Source organism: Gopherus evgoodei, chromosome 4, assembly GCF_007399415.2.
Source record: "Gopherus evgoodei ecotype Sinaloan lineage chromosome 4, rGopEvg1_v1.p, whole genome shotgun sequence".
NCBI classification, from domain to species: domain Eukaryota; kingdom Metazoa; phylum Chordata; order Testudines; family Testudinidae; genus Gopherus; species Gopherus evgoodei.
In genome coordinates, this window is record NC_044325.1 from 88,348,454 (window position 1) to 88,364,039 (window position 15,586).

The following is a 15,586-nucleotide window of genomic DNA, read 5'->3' on the forward strand; positions in this document are numbered from 1 at the left end:
TCCATAATACTAATGTACTTCTTCAAGATCACAAAGACATACTTTAAGAAAAAGAGACCCTGTCAGTCATTCATAGACAGAAATGTCACACCGCATAACATAAAACTGTTGTAGAACCACTGCCAGACACATGTTCATCTATGACATTTCATAGAGGTGATATTCTGAGAAGTGTTTAACTTAGACTTTGACATCTTGTTTTCATTTCTCTTTTAAAATATTATCACTAGTTTGTGTTGTCATTTTGATCCTACATTTGCCAATATACTATGTGTTTTGTTGAACCCTGTCACTTATATTTCTTATGCTACTTGGTCCGGTGTTTTCTTCAGTAGAAGGAAAGCCAGGATTCCTGGGTTCTGATCCTAGCGCTGTCACTAACTCACTATGTGACTTTGGGAAAGCTATTTAATTCCTTGTGCCTGTTTCCTCATTTGAGAATAAAAAACAGGAGAATTGTGAAGCACAATTAATTATGTATAATGCAATTTCAGATCTTTGGATAAAAGGATATCAAAGTACAATATGTTAATAATAATGATAAAATTCAGTAAATTCAATTTATTTAAAACATAATGCACATTCGCTGAGCCTCGCTTTTGAGGGATTGTCTTAATTTTATATGGGTAATCCTATGAGCTGCAAACATAATCCCAGAATACGTCTGGGATCAAATGATACCACCTTTCAACTTTGAGCTGCTGTGCTGTGATATATAGATGTGACATGATCATATTTTGATGCACCTTCATCATACAACAGCCCTCGTATGGGTGATAACATATGTAATTACATTGTATTGTCATAGTGTATACTGACCTCAGACCAGGGCTGGCTCTAGGCACCAGCACTCCAAGCTTTTCAACAGGTGGCACTCCGACTTTTTTCTTTTTGCTTGAAGCGGCAAAAAACCTGGAGCCGGCCCTGCCTCAGACAATATGTTGATGTGGATTCATCATGGTGTCTTCCTCTGCAGCATGATGCCATTGTCATGCACTTGAGAACACTGTGCATGATGACATTTCAAAGTAACATAACTTTGTGACACAGTTTATTAATTTTTTTATATGGATCAGGACCATAACATCCTTTTGATGGAATGGTGCAACATTCCAATGCAATGTGATGCTTGGATAAAACTTTTAATTGTGCTGGGCAGCATCATGATTGTGTACTAACACAATGTGTGGGAAATATTTATGTGAGGGGGTGATGCTGTAGACAAAACATGATACTTTAAAGGGGTGTGCTGACATAATGAAGCAAGTCATATTTGGCACAATAGACATTCTACTATGTGGGTGACATCAGAGAACCGCATGACAGGGATGATGTGTGGGAGCCACACCTTGGAGAAGGTATATCAGGTGCCGTGGTGGTTGTCCTGGGAAAGTGACATGAGGGCACCCCACGGGTGAGGGGCAACGTGGATATCAGATGTGGGGCTGGGGTTATGTCTGGGTGGGCCCTGAGCTTGCCCTAAGTTTTGACTTGTGGTTGCCATGCATGTGAGGGGTGTGACATGTGTCTTCCACGAATGGGAGGGAGGAAACCGAGGCCCCGGCCTTGAGTGACTCCACTGTGTGCGAGTGGGGAAAGTTACCCCGCTTCAGGCCCCGCCCACACAGGGGCAGCTTCCAGCCCCGCCCACTCCTGGAAAACTCCTCCCGTGATTGGCAGCGCCCGGGATGGGGCGGTAACCAGGAAGCGGGGCAGGAAGCTGGACTCGGCCGGAGGAAGTGGGAGTCCTGGGCCGTGTCCTGAGCAGCTGGCATGGAGGGGGGCGGCGGGGCCGGCTCTGCGGTGAGGGGGGGGGGCGCAGGGAAGAGGGGGCGGGATCCCCTCACGGGCTCGGCTGCGGAGAGGAGCCGCTGCGGAGCGAAGGGGTGGCCGCGGATGGAGGAGCGGCCTTGGAGGGGCCTGGAGTCAGCGAGATGGGCGGCGGTGCAGCTGGGGAGGGGAGGCCCGGCCCGGCCCGCCCCGCCCGGGGGGGAGATGCTGGCTTGGTTCCCCTCCCCACCCCCCGAGGCTTTGGTTCCCCTCGTATGGACAGTGCTGGGGGGGCTCATCTCAGCAGCGCGGGAGGGGGCAGGCTGCTCCGCTGTCCCTTTCCCAGCCGGACTGAGGTTTCATTAGAGACAGGCACCTGTCTGCCTGCCCCACGGGGGAAAGCAAACGCACCAGTACAGCTCTGTGCCCACCTCCTGCATCCGTTCAGGGTGTACCCGCCCTAGCGCTCTTACTGATGTTCGCCTCCGGCGCTGGTGGTCAGTTGAAGGGGAGGTAGCAATAGTGTGTTCCACGTTGCTTCCGCCTCTTACCTTTCTGTAGCTTTTTTGTATTCCGTCCCAGCCTCTTTCCTCTCCCGCCAATTTCACTCAGTTGTTCAGGTAAAAAGATGAGAGAACCAGCACATGGCCTCAGTCCTTGCAGGGAAGTTCACAGAAATTTAGAAAGTGTATGTTATCTTGGACCAGATTAGACGGATTAGAGTAGGGATGCACTTGGAAACAGAATTTTCTACAGGTAATGAAAAATATCATCCCAGCCAATCCCAAAGATGGAGACTTGTAATGAAAAGTATTGTGAGTTAGCAACGCCATACTCATTTAGGACTGACAAACAGATCGTGCTATTAATAATAACTTTTTCCTTCTCGAAGCAGATTTAACCATATTGTCAAACAACTAAATGTTTACACACCTAAATTAAAGTGATCCAATTTTGAAGATTCTGCAGGTGCTCAGCAGCTGTGGAAATCAGGTCACTTTATTTAGATGCCTAAATATGTATTTAACTGCCTAAGTGTAAGCACCTAAGTTTCAAAATCTTAGCCTGTTTGTGCAGGAATATTCTCCAATTATTGAAATGCAATCTTCTCTGGAAGAAAAAACAGCAACTAATTTTCACAGTAGGTTTTAGGAAGGGAGGTGAATAAATGAATACACTTGTCACTTTCATTAGGAAATGAGTTCAATATATGATATTTTTATAACTGTGCTTTTGCTTGTTTGTTGGTTGGTTCTTCTGCATGACAACACAAAGTTATACCCTGTTAGTATAAACTTTGAAACCATTCTTATAGAGTAGCTTTATTGTAAACAGATCCCTTTTTTTGCTTAGACATAATCCTGCAAGGTGTGAAGTGCCCTTCAGGTTTGAGCCCAGAGTACCTGAAACTGTATTCTTTGTGTCATGCTACTCACCCCCAAAATGTTATTGGCTTCATTGAGAGCTTTGGACACCCAAGAAATGCAGAATCAGTGTCTTAATTGATGAATGTTAATGATGTCTTTAAATTTATTTATTTGTTTATATTGCTGTAGTGTTCCCCTCACCCCCAGGTATGTTGAGTGCTTTCTACATAGGGAAGACACAAACCTTTCCCCAAAGAGTGTCTAATTTAAATAATACTTGTTGGTAAATATTTTCATTTTTAACCCACAGTGTAAACATCACAGCCATGGCCCCCATCAACCTCAAGCACGGAATTGGCATATCATCCATAAAGATCAATCAAAAATACAAGCAGCATTTCCACTTGTGGAGGACTACAGTAGCTGTGATATTGTCAAAGCTACACAGTAAGTCAGTGTATTCTATGTATTCTATTTTATATGTGTATTCTATTTTGTATTATATAGGGGAATTTAAATTGAAAGCCATTTGTAATATTTATTTCTTAACAGCGGAATATGTGATTCCCCTCACTCCCCGTTAAATAATATCAGAAAGTGAACTGTAAAACCATGCTCTATGATGTTTTTTAATCATAAGCAATATAAAAATAGCTGTGGGTAAACCAAATTACAGAGTAGCAGCCGTTTTAGTCTTGTATCCGCAAAAAGAGCAGGAGTACTTGTGGCACCTTAGAGACTAACAAATTTATTTGAGCATAAGCTTTCGTGGGCTAAAGCCCACTTCATTGGATGCATTAGTATCAGATTAGTATCAGTTGGTGTAAGATTGTATGTGCCAACTAATTTAGGGCTCAGTCCAGCACCTATCCTTGATCAGGAAAGATTTCCACTGAACACAACAGGAAATTCTGCCTGAGTAGGAACTGCTGGATCAGGCCCTTAATGGGAGATTTTTATTTATTTATTTTTTAAATATGTGAAAACCTCTAAATTAGAAAATACTAAAGAATTACAACTAAAACTGTATATTTTTCTTACCTGAGATATGGCATATTGGAGCGGTGCAAGGAATTGGTGGAAGCAGGATATGATGTCAGACAACCAGACAAAGAAAATGTAACACTTCTTCATTGGGCAGCAATAAACAACAGACTGGATCTTGTAAAGTAAGTTGTAGTATCTGTGTCCATATGACCATGTAGATATAAATAAATAAATTCGGCATAATATTTTTCTTGTCTTTCATGTTCACTTCTGTTATATTTCATAACCAAGTGAAACCAATAGCATATACTGTGTTAATAAACTTACCTATATCCAGTCTGCATAGGTTATGCCACTGAAATGGTATAGTAATACTATTTACTTTCTTTTAATGTGAATTTGTGCAATACATGAAATCCAGTATGTTACTGATCACCCAGGTTTCAGGTACAAATAAAATTTTAAAATATTCATTTGAAATGAACATCTCCAAATTTTTATCTGTCAATACCTTAATAGATATTTCAGATGGGAGTTCTTACTTTCTGGAACTTCGAGGTGCTTCCCTGGAGTAGCTGAGAAAGAGAGGGCAATTGAAACCAATTCTTTCTAAACAGTAAAATAGAGAATTAACGCTCAACTTTCAATATAGATTTCACATTTTGAAGTCCAATCCTGCATAGAAATGAAGGGGGCTCAGTGCATTGCGGGATTTCACCTGTGATATGCAATTTTAAGTACATTAAATAGTATATATCTGTCTTTTTGCTATCTGTAAGGGCTTGGCTACGTGATGCATTAGGACGCACCAGCTGGGGTGTAAATTCTAGTGCACACCAGTATATTGCTCCCTAGCTGACTAATGTAAACCTGGCTGGTGTGCACTAAAATTTCCCTTCTGCATGTTAACATAGTGCTATTTGAATCAGGACTACAGTGCACACTAGGGAACTTTTAGTGCGCACTAGCAGTGTCAACCTGAGCCAATTAATGCATGACACGCTGGTATACGTTAGAATTTACGCATCTCTGGTGTGCACTAACACACCATGTAGACAAGTCTTAAAAGATGAGATCCATGCAGATGAACAACCGTTGACTTCAGTGGGGCTTAGCACAAATGTGAGAGTCCACTCACATGAAGCAGTTTGAAGGACTGAAATCTAAGAATCCAATCAGCAAATACTTAAGCATTTGCTTGATTTCACTATCAAGAACGCGCATGGCAGATTTTAATTGGGGGAAGAAGGTGTGGAGCTAATAAATTGCATAGCATACAAATTTCAGTAGTGTACTGCTTGATGTCGTAAGTGCATTGCTAATTACTGTATTTCTTTAAATGCAGCATCTTTTCCAAGCAGCATTTGTTACAGTAAAAGTATCTGTGTGTTTGCCTGTCCAGAGAAAGTGTCATTATTACAACAATAATCATTAGTAGGGCAGTCTGTTCTTTAAGTATTAGTTTTTCATCTATCTCTTATTTACTCAACCGTTTTATTTTATTGCTGTTACACAGGTTTTATATTTCCAAAGGCGCAATAGTGGATCAACTAGGTGGAGATTTAAATTCAACTCCGCTTCACTGGGCCATTAGGTATGGTACTTATAGATGCCAGTTATACTTCTGTCGATATTAAATAATACAGTACATTTGCTGTCTGTTTATCAGTTAGTATCTTAATCCTAGTTAGTTCTGCATTTCTTTTATTTAGAAACAAAGAGTTTGTAGCTTGTATGTGTATATTAGCACACAGACCTGTCCTCAGATACCCAGGTGCATACCATTGTGGAGCTTGAAAAATAAGTTACTATTTAGTTATGTATTATAGACTCATAGACTCTAGGACTGGAAGGGACCTCGAGAGGTCATCGAGTCCAGTCCCCTGCCCTCATGGCAGGACCAAATACTGTCTATCCCTAATAGACATTTATCTAACCTACTCTTAAATATCTCCAGAGATGGAGATTCCACAACTTCCCTAGGCAATCTATTCCAGTGTTTAACTACCCTGACAGTTAGGAACTTTTTCCTAATGTCCAACCTAAATCTCCCTTGCTGCAGTTTAAGCCCATTGCTTCTTGTTCTATCATTGGAAGCTAAGGTGAATAAGTTTTCTCCCTCCTCCTGATGACATCCTTTTAGATACCTGAAAACTGCTATCATGTCCCCTCTCAGTCTTCTCTTTTCCAAACTAAACAAACCCAATTCCTTCAGTTTTCCTTCATAGGTCATGTTCTCAAGACCTTTAATCATTCTTGTTGCTCTTCTCTGGACCCTCTCCAATTTCTCCACATCTTTCTTGAAATGCGGTGCCCAGAACTGGACGCAATACTCCAGTTGAGGCCTAACCAGCGCAGAGTAAAGCAGAAGAATGACTTCTCGTGTCTTGTTTACAACACACCTGTTAATGCATCCCAGAATCATGTTTGCTTTTTTTGCAACAGTATCACACTGTTGACTCATATTAAGCTTGTGGTCTACTATGACCCCTAGATCTCTTTCTGCCATACTCCTTCCTAGACGGTCTCTTCCCATTCTGTATGTGTGAAACTGATTGTTCCTTCCTAGGTGGAGCACTTTGCATTTATCTTTATTGAACTTCATCCTGTTTACCTCAGACCATTTCTCCAATTTGTCCAGATCATTTTGAATTTTGACCCTGTCCTCCAAAGCAGTTGCAATCCCTCCCAGTTTGGTATCCTCCGCAAACTTAATAAGCGTACTTTCTATGCCAACATCTAAATCGTTGATGAAGATATTGAATAGAACCGGTCCCAAAACAGACCCCTGCGGAACCCCACTTGTTATACCTTTCCAGCAGGATTGGGAGCCATTAACAACTACTCTCTGAGTACGGTTATCCAGCCAGTTATGCACCCACCTTATAGTAGCCCCATCTAAATTGTACTTTCCTAGTTTATCTATAAGAATATCATGCGAGACCGTATCAAATGCCTTACTAAAGTCTAGGTATATCACATCCACCGCTTCTCCCTTATCCACAAGGTTCGTTATCCTATCAAAGAACGCTATCAGATTAGTTTGACACGATTTGTTCTTTACAAATCCATGCTGGCTATTCCCTATCACCTTACCACCTTCCAAGTGTTTGCAGAGGATTTCTTTGATTACCTGCACCATTATCTTCCCTGGCACAGAAGTTAAACTAACTGGTCTGTAGTTTCCTGGGTTGTTTTTATTTCCCTTTTTATAGATGGGCACTATATTTGCCCTTTTCCAGTCTTCTGGAATCTCCCCCGTCTCCCATGATTTCCCAAAGATAATAGCTAGAGGCTCAGATACCTCTTCTATTAACTCCTTGAGTATTCTAGGATGCATTTCATCAGGCCCTGGTGACTTGCAGGCATCTAACTTTTCTAAGTGATTTTTTACTTGCTCTTTTTTTATTTTATCTTCTAAACCTACCCTCTTCCCGTAAGAATTCACTATACTAGACATTCCTTCAGACTTCTCAGTGAAGACCGAAACAAAGAAGTCATTAAGCATCTCTGCCATTTCCAAGTCTCCCGTTATTGTTTCCCTCTCCTCACTGAGCAGTGGGCCTACCCTGTCCTTAGTCTTCCTCTTCCTTCTAATGTATTGATAAAAAGTCTTCTTGTTTCCCTTTATTCCCATAGCTAGTTTGAGTTCATTCTGTGCCTTTGGTTTTCTAATCTTGCCTCTGCATTCCTGTGTTATTTGCCTATATTCATCCTTCGTGATCTGACCTAGTTTCCATTTTTTATATGACGCCTTTTTATTTTGTAGGTCACGCAAGATCTCGTGGTTAAGCCAAGGTGGTCTTTTGCCACATTTTCTATCTTTCCTAACCATCGGAATAACTTGCTTTTGGGCCCTTAATAGTGTTTCTTTGAAAAACTGCCAACTTCCCTCAGTTGTTTTTCCCCTCAGTCTTAATTCCCATGGGACCTTACCTATCAGCTCTCTGAGCTTACCGAAATCCGCCTTCCTGAAATCCGTTGTCTCTATTCTGCTATACTCCCTTCTACCCTTCCTTAGAATTGCAAATTCTATGATTTCATGATCACTTTCACCCAAGCTTCCTTCTACTTTCAAATTCTCAACAAGTTCCTCCCTATTTGTTAAAATCAAGTCTAGAACAGCTTCCCCCCAGTAGCTTTTTCAACTTTCTGAAATAAAAAGTTGTCTGCTATGCAGTCCAGGAACTTATTGGATAGTCTGTGCCCCGCGGTGTTATTTTCCCAACATATATCTGGACAGTTGAAGTCCCCCATCACCACCAAATCTTGGGCTTTGGATGATTTTGTTAGTTGTTTGAAAAAAGCCTCCTCCACCTCTTCCACCTGATTAGGTGGCCTGTAGTAGACTCCCAGCATGACATCACCTGTGTTTTTTACCCCTTTTAGCCTAACCCAGAGACACTCCACACTTCCGTCTCCTATGTCCATCTCCACCTCAGTCCAAGTGTGTACATTTTTAATATATAAGGCAACACCTCCTCCCTTTTTCCCCTGTCTATCCTTCCTGAGCAAACTATACCCATCCACACCAACATTCCAGTCGTGTGTATTATCCCACCAAGTTTCAGTAATGCCAACAATGTCATAGTTGTATTTATTTATTAGCACTTCCAGTTCCTCCTGCTTCTTACCCATACTTCTTGCATTTGTATATAGGCGTCTAAGATACTGGTTTGATCTTGCCTCCCAGCTTTGCCCTGACCCTCCTTCCTCTCTGCCATTATAGCCTGTGCTCCCTCCTGTTTCCAACCCATCTCCCAGGTCTTGTTCCCCACTTACCTGTGGGCTTTGCTCTGCTGTCCCCGTCGAACCTAGTTTAAAGCCCTCCTTATTAGGTTAGCCAGTCTGTGCGCAAATAAGGCCTTTCCCCTCTTCGAAAGGTGAACGCCATCTGTTCCTAGCAGTCCTTCCTCGAATAGCATCCCGTGGTCGAGGAAGCCAAAGCCCTCCTGGCGACACCATCTTCGCAGCCAGGCATTCACCTCCACGATGCATCTGTCTCTGCCCGGACCCCTACCTTCAACAGGAAGAATCGAAGAGAATACCACCTGCGCTCCAAACTCCTTAACCCGTACTCCCAGAGCCCTGTAGTCACTCTTGATCTGCTCAGTGTCACACCTCGCAGTATCATTTGTGCCCACATGGATGAGTAGCATGGGGTAGTAGTCAGAAGGCCAGATAATCCTCGACAGTGCCTCTGTAACATCTCGGATACGGGCCCCTGGCAGGCAGCATACCTCCCGGGATGAACGGTCAGGGCGACAGATGGGTGTCTCCGTCCCCCTCAGCAGAGAGTCTCCAACCACCACTACCCTACGTTTCTTATGAGTGGTGGCAGCAGACCTCCCAGCCTTAGGGGTACGAGGCTTCACCTCTTTAACTGTTGGGGGTGATTCCTTCTCTCCTGTATCAAGAAGAGCATAACGGTTATCTTTTACCACAGCAGGAGGGTTCGCAGCAGCGGTGGAGCACTGCCTGCTGCTAGAAGTAACCAGCTGGCTGTGTCCACTCTGAGCCTCCTCCACCACTGGTGTGTCAGACACACCCTGAGGCATCTCCTCCTCCACTGGTGTGTCGGTAGTCCTGTCAACTGGGACAGCTACGTCAGCTGTCTCCACATGGATACTGTCCAGGAATTGCTCATGGATATGGATGTTCCTCAGCCTAGCCACCTCCTCCTGTAGCTCTCCCACCTGCTGCCTGAGAGATTCCACCAGTAGGCACCTTTCACATTGAATGCCACCCCCAGCCTGGATATCAGTAAGTGGAAATTGCAAATTACAGTCTTTGCAAGCCCACACCAGAATCTGGGTAAAAGCATCCATGCTTTGGTGCTCTGTCTGGCTACAGGCGCAGGTGGAGGAGACAGAAGCAGTGCTGGCACAGGTGTTGCGGGTCCTCCTCACCATTGTAAGCCTCCCTCTGTCAAACTCTCTCAAATTCCCGTCTACAGCTCCCTGTCGGCTCTGCTTTGCTGTAAACAGAAAGGTTTTGGATATGGCTTGGTTTATAGGTTCAGGGGACCAATGGGTCACAGATGAGACCGACAGGGGACCCCCCCTCCCTTCCTTCGCCCCTTCCAAACTCCCTTGCAAAACTCCCTGTTAGCAGCTCCTGTTCGCTGTACAGGAGCTGTACGTGTATTGTTATCACGTGCATCCATGTTTTGGGCCTATGCTATGGATGGAGCAATACTAATATTCAGAACTTGTGTCTGAGGTCTAACGGGCCAAAAGGATTTTTTAATTTGTATTACCTTAATAATATGATTGAAAATTCCTCCTAATGCCTGTTAAGAGACAGGCCAATGCTTCTGAAGACAAGTTAGCTGGCCACGTTATACCCAAGACTACCCAGGGTGCAACATGGCCAAGTAACACTGTTTCAAATGTGTTAGCTGCATTTGAGGGAGGAGCCCAGGCTTCGTCTTGACCAACTTAGCATGTATTAAAGGCACTGTGCCTGTACTAGACTTCTAAAAATGTGTGAGTTAGCATGTTAGCTAAATCAGCTGGGTTTAACATAATTTAAGAACATACCCTTTTTGCCTGTCAAGACAGGACTTCAGTAAGATGGTCAGGAAAGGAAATGGAGTGCTTGTCTACACAGGAAAATTAACTGAAATAGCTCTCTGTGTGGATACTCTTATTCCAGAATGAGTGTCTTTTGCTGGGTTTATCTTAATCCATTTTGAAATAAATGTGTCCACACCGGGAACTATTCCTGAATAGCTGTTTCACTTTTAATTCATATCCTACCTTACTCTTAAGTAAATTTCAAGTGTTAGACTAGCCCTTAGTACAATTTTCAGTAGCTCAAACTCGTGGTCAAAAGTTAGATTTCCCATATCTGGAGATATGATTCTGGTTTAAATAACCAAATTGAAATGTTCCATAGATGCATTAAGTACAAATGAGAATAAAGTATTAATGATCATGTAAGCAAAAGATATAGACTTCTTGGAGTGACTGATACATTGTATTAATATACAAGGGATGTTTTATTTCACGTTTATTAAGCGTATTAATTTAAATGCTAGGATTTTCCACACAGTCAGCAAAGTAAATTCTTAGTAAATATTCAGCACTGTTCCAAAAGTTTAATTTTAATCATTGGTTAAATATACTTTTAGTTAACTTTTAGTTTACATAGTTTAAGTTAAACTTAACAAGTTTCTTTAAAGCTTTCCCTGTTGTTTTCCATGTTATTGGATGGTCGGTCAGTCAGTCTCAAAGATTCTTTTAGTATGAATTTGAATTGAGCTCTTCATAACTTCTTGTTGGGTCTACATGTTAAAGATTTCTGAAAAAGATTTTATATTTATTTTCAGGCAAGGGCATTTATCTATGGTAATATTGTTGTTAAAATGTGGAGCAGATCCAGCCCTTATTGATGGTGAAGGATACAGCGGCATTCACTTAGCAGTGGTCTTTCAGCATATGCCTGTAATAGCTTATCTCATATCAAAAGGCCAGGTATGTTTTAGTTATGCAGCAAATATCCCAAATGTTGTTTCTTACCTAGTTGTCTCTTTTGCTAATACATTTTTATCTATATTGGGTTTTGTTTTTTAAATGAAAAAAGAACCTTATAGAGAAGCAGTTTTTAAGCAAATATTCACTATGACAAGTTCAAAGAGATACATTGTAATGCCTTTCCTGCTTTTTTACCTCTTCCTGTCTTTTTAGAAGTCAAAATACATAAGCAATCCTGTCCAGCATTGTGCAAACCTATAGTGCAATATAACTGGCATTTAAGTCCAATAACTGACAATATATCCTTGAAACACATCCTAATATTTCATTATTCAGTTAATAACTGGAACTCTGTAACAGTCTGTTATTTGAAGCTCACAAAACACATGATTTTTCAATATTTTCTCATCATCTCTCAACTCTTTTTAAAACTTCACCACTATGTACCTGTGGCAAGCTAAATTTAAAGGTAGAAATGAGACAGTGTAAGAGAGAATATTTTTGCTGGATAACATTGTGATCAGACCAGCGGTGTCACGCAGGGCTGCCTAGAAAACTTTGGTCCCAGTCCTGCAAGCCCTTAAATATGTGTAACTTAGCTCGTGTGAGTAGTCATACTGAAGTTAATACATTTAGTCTTGTGAGTAAAATTAGGCATGTGTGTAAGTGCTTGCAGTATTGGACCCTTTGCTCAGATAATATTTTGCAATAACATTATGCAATCTGATAAACACATTTTCTCTCTATCCTAGAGCCCATTGTAGTAAAATAATTATAACCTGTGGAGTCCAGGTATAGATGGTATATGTCACAAACATGCTTAAGAAGGCTCTTCTGCTACCTCAATGGCTGTGAAAATCTTCTGGAAATTTAAAAAAAAATCCCTTTAACTCAATCTATATTATATGTCATTTTTGTATATGAACCTTAATTCTTGCTTTCAAAATGTGAATGTGTAATTCTAGTACGTCTACTTGTATGTGAGAAGGGAGAAAATAACAGAGGGAAAGAGATCAGTGAACAAGTGGTAGAAAATTGGTTATTTCCTTATTTGCTATAGCCGACTTCCTTTTCTATACTGCATACTGATTACTAGTTCACACCCCCCGCCAACCTCTCCTTACACATAGGCAGAAAACTAGTGAAGAATTTTCTCTTGAATTATTCTTGTTGGAATCTACCTACCTGTGCTAAAAGAAACTACATACAAGAATTGAGAGAAAGAAAGAGGAAAGGAATTCCTTGTAAAGTGAGTTCCACGTTCTCAGCTTCACTGACTTTAGTAGAGTTATGTCAGTTTGCACCAGCTGACTATCTGGCAGAGTATCTTTTATTTTCTGAAATCTATGAATAATTTTATATCTATAATCTCAATATCTTTTCATACTCAGAGTGTAGACACAACAGATTTCAGCGGACAAACGCCTCTTATGCTGTCAGCACAGAAAGTAATTGGGTAAGTAATGGACAACTATAAAGTTACCAGTCCTCTTTCACCCAGATAACTCATCAGCTTTTTAGAATAATGAAATACATCACTTTTTATCAGAGGTTACAAATGCCAAAAATTTCGCTCCAGAACACATTATTTCAGCTGATTGGTAAATCCTTAAAAAAAAGAGAGAGAAAAAAAAAGAGGGTGAAGAGGGAAGGTACCATGGAAGTAGTGTGTCTGTAAATACAACTTGTGAGCACTTCTATGAATCTGTATTCATTTCTTATTTATGAAGACTCCTACTTTCTGCACTAGTACTGATTGTCTTCAAATGCCAGCACCTATAAACCATCTCCCACAATCCAGAAAAATAGGTGAAAGTAGGATCACAGGAGGAAAAAGGCAGAGGCCTAGGCTAGTACAAAGTCAATTTGATACTCTGGAAAAGCTGCACATATAGCTTATACTTACTAGCATTCAAACAGTGAGGTATTTGAGACATTTGTCACATATTTGGGAGTAAAACTTGACATTGGTCTGATAAAGCAGCCTCACTTGCAACACCTAAAAATGAAGATCTCTTCCCCTACTTCCTTGATACGAAAACTATCGGAAAAACTCCTGGGGAACAGATCTTTCAATCCTATGTACATCTTTATTGTCCCTGGTGTTTGCTCCAGCTGAATACCCGTCTAAACATGCAGCCACCACACTCAACTTGTTGATACTCCTGCTATTAGCTGTTTGAACTATACACTGACCTCCAGACTTTATGTGCTAGTGCACATGGCTCCACCAGACCTTCGACAAGATGCCATTACTGTTAGCTCTTCCTGGAGAGCTGTGACAGATGAAACCAACTTAATACGTCTCCAGCTGACTGATTGCCCTATTCTCAGTTAGGAAACAAAACACAGTGCCAACTCAAAGGCCTGCTCATATTCAGGGCAGAAATCTCTCTCCGGAAAGATCATCTATGGTGTCACACTCAGCACCCCTTTGCTACAGTATCTCACTTGCTTCTGGATAAGAGCATAACTGGCCTGTTTCCATACACAGATGATGTCACCAAGGAGCTGAAAAGTATGTTCTCACAGAGTGGAAGCATTGGTGGGAAATTTACTTAAACACTAAATAAATTTGGGAGTCCATTGCTGCATCTGCCTTCTTGTCCACTTGACTGCAGATTCGGGACCAGGCTCAACAAGACTACACTCTGGCTTGTCCAGAGTTGCCGTACCTGTACACTGGCTTAACTTGGTTTCATCGCCATGCTGTGATTGTGGGGCAGCTTTGCAGACAACAACTCGTGGTGGAAGAATAATCAACCTGACATCTCAAGGGTGGTTTACAATTTCTAGCCTCCCCAATAGAGAGGCTATCCTCTGATTGTGAAATCTGGACATAAATCTTTGACGTTTACATACGAGAGAAGTATGGGGCAGCATATTTTAGAGAAATAGCTACTGAGAGGTCATGAATTCTAATCCTGACTCTGTTACTGACTAGCTGCGTAATCCTAGGCAAGTCACTATCCTAAAATGAGGATAGACACATGATGGTGTGAAGATTAATTTAGTTTATAAAGTGTTTTAAAAATGTGTTATCTCTAATCTAAGTTCTCTTCTGTTTGCTAACTGGTCTGTATATCCCGTTTATTTTCATCTAGACCAGAACCCACTGGATTTCTTTTAAAGTTTAATCCTTCTCTCAGTGCTGTAGACAAAATTCAGAAGAATACTGCATTGCATTGGGCAGTTACAGCAGGAAATGTTAATGCTGTAGAGCTGCTGCTGGATGCTGGATCTAATTTGGATATAAAAAATGTCAAGGTACAATTTTTTAAATTCCATTTCATTCTGTGTAGTACAACAATGTGAAATTACTTCAGAAAACAATCTGAGGGCTCTGTCTAATCCTGTTTCAGGTAGTTGGGACCTTGATGTCCATTATAATGGGAATCTGAATATGACCATACCAGTTGGCATTCTTATTCAGTTTTTCTAAAATGTAGATGGGGATTTGTTTTTATATGGTGCAGAGGTTGAATACACACATTCATGGCTATGTTACTTCAACAGACACCCATGTCCTTTTATCTTAGGTAAGCCACTTTACATTTCTGCCTCATTTTCCTGAGCTATAAAATGTGGATAATAATACTTACCTCCGAGGGAAATTGTGAGGAATAGCTTCTAAGGCAGAGATTTTTCAAAGGTGGCTAGTAATTTTTGGGTGTCCTCTCTGAGACCCTTAAAGGAACCTTACTTTCATAAGTGTTGGACATCTTCCCTCTGAAAACACAAACCCTTTTAAGATGGCCTCGCTGCTCTTTTTCACATGTAGTGCATGTCTGCCTACCCACAGTGGGAAGCATATGATATCTTCCTTCATTTTCATGTGAGAATCCTGCATCCTTATTTATACTTTTCTTGTCTTGCCCTTGTGGTTGGGAATGCAACATTTCTTTACCTTGACTTTGCTAGAACTTCAGATTATTGCGTCTCCTCAGAAACTGTACAATTGATAATTCAGATTTGTTAGCACTG

General features: G+C 41.3%; 1 protein-coding gene across 1 annotated transcript in view; it reads left to right on the plus strand.

Annotated features, from left to right (window-relative positions):
• The first annotated feature begins 1,697 nt into the window (after positions 1 to 1,697).
• The window catches only part of ZDHHC13 (zinc finger DHHC-type containing 13), a 28,099-nt gene continuing 14,210 nt past the window's right edge, over positions 1,698 to 15,586 (plus strand). The window contains exons 1-7 of the mRNA XM_030560138.1: positions 1,698 to 1,803; positions 3,448 to 3,584; positions 4,184 to 4,306; positions 5,641 to 5,718; positions 11,458 to 11,602; positions 12,994 to 13,058; positions 14,707 to 14,869. Coding sequence (XP_030415998.1) covers positions 1,774 to 1,803; positions 3,448 to 3,584; positions 4,184 to 4,306; positions 5,641 to 5,718; positions 11,458 to 11,602; positions 12,994 to 13,058; positions 14,707 to 14,869 — 741 coding nt within the window. The 5' untranslated portion in view covers positions 1,698 to 1,773. The remainder of the gene's footprint in view (positions 1,804 to 3,447; positions 3,585 to 4,183; positions 4,307 to 5,640; positions 5,719 to 11,457; positions 11,603 to 12,993; positions 13,059 to 14,706; positions 14,870 to 15,586) is intronic.